The sequence below is a fragment of the Condylura cristata genome, unplaced genomic scaffold, assembly GCF_000260355.1.
Source record: "Condylura cristata isolate star-nosed mole 26May11 unplaced genomic scaffold, ConCri1.0 scaffold00015, whole genome shotgun sequence".
In the NCBI taxonomy this organism is placed as follows: domain Eukaryota; kingdom Metazoa; phylum Chordata; class Mammalia; order Eulipotyphla; family Talpidae; genus Condylura; species Condylura cristata.
In genome coordinates this window covers 29,507,896-29,519,738 of record NW_004567116.1, presented here as the reverse complement: position 1 = coordinate 29,519,738, position 11,843 = coordinate 29,507,896, and the positions used below count along the sequence as shown (strand labels likewise).

At 36.9% G+C, this 11,843-nt stretch overlaps 1 protein-coding gene across 1 annotated transcript; it reads right to left on the bottom strand.

The window, feature by feature from the left end:
* Positions 1-368: 368 nt before the first annotated feature.
* Positions 369-8,964, bottom strand: PSMA1 (proteasome (prosome, macropain) subunit, alpha type, 1). The gene is made up of 10 exons (XM_004683025.2): positions 8,823-8,964; positions 7,074-7,118; positions 6,687-6,788; positions 6,469-6,572; positions 4,466-4,554; positions 3,814-3,884; positions 3,577-3,706; positions 2,844-2,923; positions 1,706-1,816; positions 369-731 (listed from the first exon to the last, which is right to left on the bottom strand). The coding sequence occupies exons 1-10, from the start codon at positions 8,823-8,825 to the stop codon at positions 675-677; spliced, it is 792 nt and encodes a 263-aa protein (XP_004683082.1). The 5' UTR covers positions 8,826-8,964; the 3' UTR covers positions 369-674.
* Positions 8,965-11,843: the final 2,879 nt, after the last annotated feature.

The window sequence follows — 11,843 nt, the reverse complement described above, 5'->3', positions numbered from 1 at the left end:
CTGCCAATGACCTACTGGAATAGGTTGCTACTTATAATTGAAACTACTTAAAAAACAAGCACAAGCCCTCCCTGGTGGCGCAGTTGGTAAAATCACAGTACTGAGAAGTTAAAGCCACTTCCGCATGAGTTCGATCCCCGCCTGCCCTGGAGGTGACCACATGGCGTGGAGACCTCTCCTGAACTGCCTGCTGCTCCCCTCAGCAGTGCACCTGGTGAGTTGGCCTCTCACCACCCCTGAGCCTCTGGCCTGCACCCCAGTTCTGTATGCACAAATAAATAAATCTTTAAAATAAACAAATAAATAAAAATAAAATAAAAATTAAAACAACAACAACAAAAAAACAAAAAACAAGCACAACTCCAATGCACCAGGAGGTGAAAACAATTTTATTTCACAGTTGTCTTTAATACACAAAGACACTATGTTCTTCATATAAAAACATTAGTAGATACCTACACTTTCTAGAAAATGATTATATAGCTCCTCAATGAAAAATGCACCCTACTGAATGATTTCAGTGAAGTTGCTTGGAAAAAATTCACATCTGGACTGATTCCTAAAACATACCACTCCACCATTTCCATTTTGCTTCAAAGTAAAAATTATTGTTATCAATATGTGTTCTTGCATTCTTACATATTTGATAATACATATATATACTGGTTTATCCCTTAATGTTCCATTGGTTCATCAGCCTTTTCTGCAGGTTCATCAGCAGGTTGAGCAGGCTTAAAAGAAGAAAAATTAAAATATGTAAAAGAGATACCTGATTAATATGTACAATTCTAATCATAAATATTATAGCATAAAAAAATCTCAAGAAAAATAGATGTTAGGTGATACTTTAAATAGTTAATTCTAGTTGTTAAATTTTTGAACAAAGATTTTTGTTCTGAAAAGTTCTGAAAACTAAGCATCACTGAACAATCCAGCATTTCATCACTATGTCTTGCTCCAGATTAAAGACCTTATTTTTATTATCACTACTAGTGTTAAAATACAATTAACACATTTTAGAAATTATTTTTTTCTTTACTATTAGTACACACAGCAAAAATACAATCATGGCCTCCCTGGTGGCACAGAATTAAAGTCTCAGCACTATGAAGAAATCACCAGCCACTGCAGCATGAGTTCTAGCTCCAGTCAGGAGCTAACCCTCATGGCGCAGCAGACCTTTCTTTTCTCGCCTACTGCTCCCCTCAGCAGTATATTTCAGTAGATCTACCTGTTCTGCTCCCCACTTTGGTAAACTCTCTTAACCCCCACACCACTGGCATACACCCCAGTTCTAATATGCATAAGTAAAAATAAATCTTTTTTTTTTTTTTAAAGATTTATTGTTTATGCTTACAGAACTGGGGTAGAGCTGAGAGGTGTGGTGGGTGAGAGGATTCACCAGAGAAAGAGTAGGGAGCAGAACAAGTAGGCCTGAGAGGAGCAGCAGGCAGGTCAGGAGAAGTCTATCACACCATATGGGTCACTTCCGGGGTGGGGATTGAACTCGCACTGAAGAGGCTGATAGCTTGCAGTGCTGTGTTCTTACCTGTTGAGCCACCAGGGAGGGCCCAGTAAAAATAAATCTTAATAAATAAATTGTGATTCTACCTCAACAACTAAAGACAAAATGGTTGAGTTAGAATTCTTGTAGGAATAGCACCATGACAAAACAGAAGGCTTTGAGTTATGATTAGTTATATACCTGTGCCTTTCTCTGTGGTCTTTCTTCAAGACCCTCCAGGAATGGAGACACGTCGTCATCATCATAAATTGTAAACTCCAAGTCTTTACCAACAATTCCAATGGAAACATTCTGATGGGGGAGGAGAGGTCAAAATAAAAAAAATGAGACTTATAGGTTGGAAAAATTCTTAAATTCTTAGGTGAAACATAATAACAATTTATATAGCACTTGAATAAGATTGTAAAAAAGTAGGAGGAAAAAGGAAAAAGTAGACACTTCTGCAGAGTTAATATTCATTTTTGATAATTATGAGTAGGCTTAAATATCTGTCAGCTAGACAAAAGAGTAAGTCTTGGGTGCTGAATTTGGCAGGTGCTTAGAACTATGTTGTACATCAGAAAAATTAAATAGCAATTCTTAAAATGGCCCATGAATGCTAGCCAGTACAAAAATAGCTCCTGTGAGATGAAAATTTTAGTGATAAAATTTAGGGGATAAGGATTCATAAGCTACTAAGATTCAGTAAAAATTTGATATCAGGATGCCAGATATCTAAGCAAATCTTTCCAAATTGTGTATACCCAAAATTTAAAAGCTAGACTTCCTGGACATTAGAGCTGCCCTTCTGCGCCCCACTGCTTTTCTAGTGAGGCCATCCTTGACCATCCTGTTTTAAATTACACCTCCACACTTCATATCTATACTCAAATGACTATTTCTTTTCATAACCAATTTTTTTTAACAGAATTTAATCATCCTATAAACATTTCAAATGCTGTAATTTATTTATGGGTATAATGTCTATCTCCATCCACTTGGAAATATGTTTGGTGAAGTCCAAGATATTTGTTGTGTTTACAGTATTTTCCATGCCTTCATGTAGTAGACAGTCAATACACACAAAGATATTTCTACTTGCTGGTGCATGAAAGGATATCTGACATTGGAATTATCAGTTTTATAGCTTTATATTAAAAGAAATGTTTAAAAAATGATATCTCAAAATCACATCACTTAATGAATAGCTTCCAAAGAACGAGTCCAGGTAAATAACTCCAAATAAAAGAACTCTAGGTAAATACTCCTTATTACTTATATTCATTCATAAAATGATTAAACTATAATTTTAATCTCTACAACTGGAAAATACATTTACCTTTGTAGTTAGGTCCTGTTCTGCAGGAAGTGTCTCTCGTAAGGCACGCAGACCATGTTTAACCAATTCATTCAAATTGCCTATATGTAATAACAATTATTTCTTAATTTCATGTTAACAGTCTGAAATTATGGTTGGTCACGAAGTAAATACATTACAATAAAAACAGCCAAAAGTTTACTGTTTAGTTATATAAGCCAATCAATATATACCATGAAAGAGTGAAGGGGGGGAAAAACCTCTATGATCACCTCAATAGATGCATAAAAGGCATGTAATAAAAATTTAAGACCCTTGTGTAAGCAAAGCACATGAAAATATGTCTGCCATCATACCTTATATTCTTTTCTTTCTGATAAATATTCTGCCTTTTTAAGTGTTTATAAAGTAATGTCTGTGTGAGTAAAAATAAGCATAGAAAACTAAAAATTTTAAACAGAATTTACAATTGGTAGCTAGTACAGTATTCCTCAACTCTGCCTTGGACACACTTCAGAACAACTGAATCAAGAATCTTCAAGGCTGGAGATATGTATTTATATTCTGAAAAGCTCCACTGGTGATTGAACTACTGCTATAGCCAAAAGAAGTAAAAATGAGTATGTGTGACAGAAATAATAAAATCATGGACTAAATTTTTAAAGAAAATGCTCTATAAGGTTGATTGTTTTCTTCATTTAGGTGGCTATTCATTCACTATAAAGACTAGATGGATCAAAAAAAAAGCACTTACACTCCATAAATTCAGACATATGCCTCTCCAAGTAAGTACGGGCTGATTGAGAACGGGCTCCAATGGACATAGCTCTGCAGTCAAAATAGTTAGCAGAGGGGCAGGTCTGGAAAATGTGAGGGCCCATATCCTACAGTAGAAAAAGAAATATGCTACATAGTTCTTAACTTTGAGCTAATAATTAGTAATTCTGGTTTTAAAAAAACACTAAATTTTAACAATATTCTATGAACTTACATCATAACCAGCAATAAGCAGTCCAACACCGTATGGTCTCCGTCCATATCGTTGCGTTGGTATCTGGGTCTCTTAAACTAGTTAAAGAGATTGTTCTAATTTATTTTGAAATTAAACATGACTATAAAAACCTCTTAAATGCTTCATAATCCACCATAGGAAGGAAATGAAACAGAGCTGTATTTTGAATTTTTTGTATCAAAAAAATGCTTCATTATCCACCAAATCCAAGGGTGAGTGTAAGCAAAATTATCTCTTCCCACATAAAGAACCTCATTCATTTTGGGTTTAAGGAGTCAAGGATATTTTGGGATAACTACAACCACAAAAAGAAACTTTAAATCTCCTATAAAAGTGAATGCTTGGATGGTTTTCCTGAAATTGGGCTCATCTGTGTCTGGAAAGTAACACTTGCTTAATACAGCTGATGAAAGCACAGCCCAATGCCTTTATTAGAAGCCATTTTTTCCATGGTTCACCTTCTTTACAACTTTCCATTAATGTCTTAATCAGTTGGTTACTGAAGAGTAACTAACCTTAAAGTTTTCAAATTTTACCTATGCTACAACATTAATATATTCCTAGTAACATAAGGATCAAAAATCAAAACCTTTTAAAGTTCATGTCCATAAATGTGACATAAAAAGGATACTGCTTCCAATTAGAGATACAAGACGAGACACAGGAAGCGGTCTGTCAAATACAAATCTGGAATCCAAACACTCCTGGCGCATAAAATTGCTAAAAAAAAAAAAAAGAGGGAAAAGTTATTCCAAATCAAATAAAGTAGTTTTTTTCCTTTTTGCTTTTTTCCAGGTAGGTACAAGGATTACATTCATGTAAGGGCCACATGGCCACAAGGATGCATTTTTGTACTAAATTTTGGTCTTTAGGCCCTCCCTGGTGGCGCAGTGGGTTAAAGCACAGCACTGAGAATCTAAAAGCCGCTTCCGCATGAGTTCGATTCCCGCCTGCCCCGGAGGTGACCACATGGCGCGGAAGACCTCTCCTGACCCGCCCCCTGCTCCCCTCAGCAGTGTACTTCGTCGATCAGCCTGTTCTGCTCCCCGCTCTGTCTCTGGTGAGGCCTCTCACCGCCCCTGAGCCTCTGGCCTGTACCCCAGTTCTGTATGCATAAATAAATAAATCTTTAAAAATCAGGTGAGGTTTTAAAAATAAGATTAGAATATCCCTTAGTCCTAGTAAATCTTTGTTTGAAAACACCTTATAGAGCTGAAAAGCAAGGGAAAAAGCAATTTTACCTCTCTGATCTTTCTCTTGTCGGTTCATTTTTCTTACTTCTGGAACTTCAACCAGCAAAAATACCTAATCTTTTTTTTCTTGAAAGCATACCAAAGCTTTCCAAATGAGCAAGTGTAAGAAGTAGGGCCTATACTAAATAAACTTATGTGTCGCTGTCAATGCACTTCAGAAGAGATACTGAATTCTAGACTCTTGGGTCTCACTGTTACACATGACAAGATTTAAGTAAGTATAGCACTGGGGACAAAAAAAGAATCCAAGAGAATAAACAACAAGAAATGGGTATGTTCTTTTCTGTGTTACTTGCCTGGTTTATGTTTATGTATCACATCTAATGACCAACTATTAACTGTAGAAATCAAGCTATTTAATCAGTACTTTTATTTAAGTCCATTTCCCCAACTGTCTAAAACTACATTTCCTAATATGGCAGCTACTAATCACATATAAATACTGGGTACTAGGTAAGTGGCCAGTCTGAATTGAGATTACATGCAAATACACAAGAAACTTCAAAGGCCTAGCACACAAAAAAAGGACAAAATATCTCCCTTTAAAGTTTTCATATTGATAGTATTGTTGGCATGACAAGATTTTAGATTTGGTTAAATAAAATTATTATTTGTTTATATTCTTTGTTCCTTAATCTTATCAGAGACTTAAAAGACTAGTCTTGGCTAACTACCTTCTACTTCTGAACATACACTTTCAGTGGTAAATGAAAGGCACTATTTTCAGTACCCTACATGCTAGGGTATTTAATAAAAACCTCGAAAAAAATTATTAAACCACTTGAGAATTTAAGTGGCTAGCTCAGTTTCAAATATTAAGAGAGAATGGTGGCAGCAGATACATCTGTGTGATTTCAAAACTCATTTTTCAATTATATAATGCCTTTCAAATAGAAACAATTTCTACCACCTCTGGAATTTCTACCACTGTCACAGGAATTCTATTTCTTAATCTACTTTCAAGCTTTCATTGTGAATTATGAGATGGTATGTCCCTAAACAACAAGCCCCATGTCTGATTCACTTTTGTATACTCTCCAGTACCCAGTACTGAGTTCTGCAAAAAATAAACTACTAATATTTTTAGATAGATTTGTTCTTCGTAGACATAACACAGCTCTAAACATTAAACTGAGTCAACATGTGCCACAGTATTCAGAGACTTCACAATAGTTAATATGAATTAATTCCATTAACAGTTTATTACTATTACATGGTCAAGAACATTAATAACTGGGTCAAAATCCTCTACAGTATTCATAATCTTGACTTATAAACACTATGGCAGACAACTTCCTAAAATGTCCTATCAGAATCTTTTCCAGAAATGTTATCAATTATGAATAGGGATGTTCCTTTTGCTTTTCATGATGACACTCACCATAAAAGTCTAGCATCAGCAGTAAGTCCTGCAATTGAGATGCCAATATGGTTGTCAACATGGAGAATTTTTTTCTGGTGGGCTGCAAGCTCTGACTGTGCTCTCTAGAAACATCATAAAATATAAACACCAAAATAAGTTTACAGTTTTATACAGATATTCAAAATTTTATTCTGATAGCTCTGTTTTCTAAAGAACATATCTATTGCTTTACTTACCTTCAAAGCAACCAACACTGCATGAGTTTTTGATTTCAGACCAACTGTGGCTGAACCTTGTTTGACTGCTTCCATTGCATATTCAATTTGATGAATCCTGCCCTAAAGTGGGGCAAAAAACCCCAAAACATATCATGAGTCATTGCAAGTCATCAGAAAGAGTCTTACAAGGCCCTTTTATTAATTTAGTCTAGAGTCCTCAAATCTCAATTGAGCAGTTAAATCTTAAGTGGTTTTTCAAACCAGGAAACTTACTCAAATGATAAAAATTCAAGTTTCAGAAAGATCTAAAATGAATATAATCCATTTTCTTTACAGCTAACAATCTTATGGGTTCCTAAATACACTGTACCCAAGCAAAAGTCACTTCATAGAAAAATATTTTACCTGAGGGCTCCAAACAGTGACATCATTGTCATACTGATTGCGAAACTGAAAGTAAAAAAAGAACCTATTAATATAAGAACTCTATAAGCCCCAACTTTTTTTTTTAATAATATATTAGTTTATTTTTTATATCATTTTGTGCCTTTTCCCATTTCAGTTGTGATCCCTGTGGGCTTCCCACCACCAAATCTGCCATGTGCCATCACCATAGTCCCATGCACTCCCTCCCCCATTTTTGATCCCATTCCCTACTTTACCCCTGTAAAATGTCTCTGGTATATAGTTGTTCATCATTATTATTATTATTACTGTTTTTTCCCTTGGTCCTTTATACTCCTGCATGAGTGAAACCATGCGGTATTTTCCTTTCTTTTTTTTTTCAGGCTTATTTCACTAAGCATGATCCCTTACAGCTCCATACATGTTGCTGCAAAAGGCATGGGTTTATCTTTTTGATTCTTGAGTAATATTCCATTGTACATATGTACCACATCTTTTTAATCCAGTCACCTAATTTTGGGCGTTTGGGTTGATTCCATGTCTTTCCTATTGTTTATTGCTGTAAATAATGCAGCTATAAGCATGGAAGCCCCAATTCTTAACAAAACTCTCATTACAAAAATTCTCATACCATTTCCATTAAACATTAACCCAATCTGTTAAGGCAACCTACCTCACTGGCAGAGTATTACTACACTGACTTGCAATCCAATTTCTACATTTACCATGAGCAAGGTGCAGGACAGGGAAGTAGATTTAAAAGGGAGTCCCACAAGTACTTCCTTGGGTTCAATTACTAAAGCTCCTATGTGTCAATTTTCTTTCTCATTCTTCCTTATACCAGGCCCTAATAAATGGTCAAAAGCATTTCTTTCTTTAAGGTAGCTCAAATATCTATGTCTTAAAGCTCTCTCTCTCTCTGCCCACAACCCCCATCCTTTTCTACCTTAAGATTAGGAACATGATGTCTGATTTATCTTTGAAACCTCACTTCGATTAAACAGTGCCTTCTAGATGCATATTGAATGAAAAATGAGTAACCTCAGGAGGTTAGAGGTGGACACAAATTAGCTACATCAGAGTAATTACTAATTGAAAGGCGGTATAAAAAGCACAGTGCTTGGGAGAAAATCAACAGAGTAAAAAGATTTGGGTGTTGGAATGGCAAACGTGGGACTGGAAGCCTTAAGCCCGATTCTGCAAATCTAATTACATTACTTCTCAAAGTCTTGGTGTGCTCATTTGTGAGACAGGGTGACGAGACAATGTGATCGAAAAGGGCCTTTTCGTCTAGAGCGCTAGGGAAGCGATAAATCAGACGGACACCCGCCTGGAAAGTGCATGAGGTAAGGGAACCGAAAACTTGGGTGAAGACCGCACTAGGCAGAGCCAGGAGATCTGAATTCAATTCCCTATTTGGCTCCCACACCCAGCACGAGGGGCCGCCTTGCCCCGCTTGGAATCACCTCCACGGGAAGAACTTCTGGGGCCAAATCAGTTAAGTTAAAATGTAGTGTCCGATACCCCACTGGGAAGGAAACAAACCCGGGAAAAGGCCTCACTAACTACCGACCGCCTCATTCCCCGTCAGGCCCGAGATGCTGAATCACTGCCGGAACCCTCCTGTCGGCTAAAGTTTCCATGCCCCGCGGTCCCCGGTCGCTCTGAGGATGACAGAGACGCGGCTCGCCATCTCCCCTTGAGCAGACCTCTACTCCCAACCCTGCCTGGACTCCGTATCCAACGCACCATGGTTCCGGCGAGGGACTGGCCGCGGCCTCCTGCAAAGCTATGATCAAGAAGGGCTGCCGAAACTATCGTTCGGCGATCTACATGTAAGCCTGCAGGACTTTGACGGCGGCAGCGCAGGGCTCAGTAGTCTATCCCAGAGATATCGATAGGCGTCCATCACTTCCCCCGCCCTCTCAACGCTCAGCCCTCGTGGGAATGGGCGGTACCTCAGAATAAGCGGGTGATGGTAGGGGACTGAGATTGGCGGGAAACTTCGGGCCCGGAGTGCCAGCAGCAGTTGAGAGATGCGGGGGGCCCCCACTCTGCACCATCGCTTTTGGATTTTTAGTGGCATTACCTATGCAGATTCCCACCAGTTTCTCGCCTTTGGGCCGGATGTAACTGAAATCCCTGGACACGACAGCTGCAACTCGGGTGACCGAGTGAACCATTCAACCTCAGTAGACGGCCGTAGAGATTTGGGAATGTGGTGTGTGACTATGAGAAGAACGACTTGTATGTGTCACCATACTCTTCCTTGCGTATGTTGTTGGGGTATCTGCTTTTCTACTTTGAAATCCTTTTCCCTAGACTTCGAAGAACGCATCTTTCAACGTGCTGTTGTTTTTGCTCACTCTTTATTAGTGTTCCCCACTAGATTTTGAACTCTTTGAAGGCACTAATGTCTTTTATGCGTTCTCAGAAAAAAAGCATGAAAAGTGGTAGATTAGGCTGTTGAGGAAAAAAAATGAACATTTTCCTCCGAAACACAATTTGTCTTTTGAGGGTATCTTTTGATCCCTTCCCAAATGAAATCGTTTAGGACAGCTCTGCAAACAGTTGCCAATAATAACCATCTTCTTTATAAAGAAGAAAGGATGAGTATCTAGACTCAGGTAAGTTGAGAATTGAAAGTGACCTTGAGAATCTGAGCTTTGCAGATAAAGTAACAGATCATTTACATGATCTACTTAAGTTCAGAGCAACTTAATATCACACTTTTTAGAACATTTTTCACTTACGTATTTTGGGCATTTTTCCACATGAAACATTGTACTCCCTAGTATTTTGCATTATGAACAAAGGTATATTTTATTCAACCAAATTCATGCTAGGTTCTGCCCTTTCACCCTCCCAGCAACTCATTTATGAGCTGCTTGATAGTTTTGTGTGTGTGTGTGTGTGTGTAAGTGCATCTATGCTCCTTTCTTTAGTAAAAATGGAATTGTAAGATCTTACGAAACAGATTCTAAGGCTTTTAATTGAAAAGTACTAAGGTGATCTCTTGAAATGTTTTACCACTTATCTTCTCAATAGTAGTATATAAGGGTGCATTATTCAAATTTACTAATACTGGTTGTTGTCACTTTCAGTGGATTTAACACATTGTTTCCCCAGCACCTAACACAGTGCCTAGCGCATAAGTACATAAAAGATAAGGTTAAATGAATGAATAATGCATATTGACTGAGTAAATTAATGCTCACTTTAAAATTGTTTACTGAATACACATTTGATAATTTTCTATACCTTTATATGTTCAATGCCTCAAATATATTGATTATATAACTATTATTACAGATAGATAATAACATCACTTTTAAAGATCATACTAAATCTTTTATATTACACATTAAAAGTTGTTATCTTTTCATACCCTTAAGCAATTATTTATAACATATTGTTTTCAGTAACTACGCATTAGCACATTGTGTGGAAATACAATAATTAACTTGGGGTAAGCAACTGGATTATTTCCAAGTCTTTGCTATTATAAAATTCTATAGTGAAAATTGTTAAATATGCACATATTTTATGTACTTTCCTGATTACCTCATTATGATGAATTCACAGTAATAGAATTCTGGGGAACAAAGGGAATGCAAATCTGCATTTTTGATTAATGTGGTTATATTGTGGAAAAAAAAAGTTATTCAATTTATATTCTACAGTGCCTGAGAGTCCACTTTCTTTATATCTTCACCAGTACCAGGTAGGGTAAGTACGTTTTTATGTTCTATCAAGCTGATAGGCAGAAAAAAGACTTGTTGGTTTAATTTTATTTGTCTTTTTTGCTTACTAGTAAAAATTTTTTTCATGTATTTCTTGGTTGTTTATATTACTTTAGTGAATTGTCATTTCATTCCATTTATCAATTTTAGGAGCTCCTATCTACTAGGATGTTAACTTCTTGTTACTGTGCTATTTATATAGAAGGATCTATTGGGTACAAAGAAAAGAAACAATGAAGTTAGCTCAACTGTAAGTTGAGTGTGACAAAGGGAAAGCATTGTGTTTATTAAAATCCTAGCCAAGGTAAAAATTCTTACTGTCACCATCAATAAATATTTTTAGACTTGACTTCCTTTGAGAGCTCTGTAGTGGAAGTAACCTACTTATTTAGAGTGCTCTCTGTTTGTCCTCCAGGGAATGTTTGGCAGTTTTTGGAGATGTTTTTCACTGTCACTACCTGCCAGAGCAGGTGGGGTAGAGTTGCCCATGGCATCTTAGGTGAATCACATAAACATTCAGGAATAGAAATTTTACTTACTGAGGCATTCTTACTTCCTAAGGAAACCTGGCATAATAGTGGGCACTCATTAAGCATTCATTGAAGGAAGGAAGGAAGGATGATTCTCTTATTCCAAAGTCTTTTTATTATTATTATTATTTCACAAATATGTAGGGCTTTGTGTTACATCCTTCATTCACAGTGTCTGCCTAGACTCTTCAGATTGACTCTTCCAATGACAAGTAGTAAGCCATGAGAAGCATGGTTTGGTTGTTTTTTTTGTGGAGACTAAATGTTCTAAAAACTCACTCCAATTTTTATTAGACTCTCAGCTCCTCTACATGTTTTAGGGCTTTGACTCACAATACATTTTGATTCTTAATCAGGAGCTGAAAAGTTGATTCAAAAGATATTTAATAGGAAAAATGAGTCAGCAAGTATAGCATTACCTCTTTAATTTAAAAGTCAGGCCCTCCCTGGTAACGCAGAGGGTTAAAGCACAGCACTAAGAAGCTAGAGCCACTTCT

What these genes read in the sequence shown, in the direction of transcription:
- PSMA1 (XM_004683025.2), bottom strand. An exon ending in TCACTGTTTGGAGCCCTCAG is followed by an intron (nt 6,789 to 7,073) that starts GTAAAATATTTT and finishes GCCCCACTTTAG; the next exon opens with GGCAGGATTCATCAAATTGA. An exon ending in TGCTTATTGCTGGTTATGAT is followed by an intron (nt 3,707 to 3,813) that starts GTAAGTTCATAG and finishes TTTCTACTGTAG; the next exon opens with GATATGGGCCCTCACATTTT.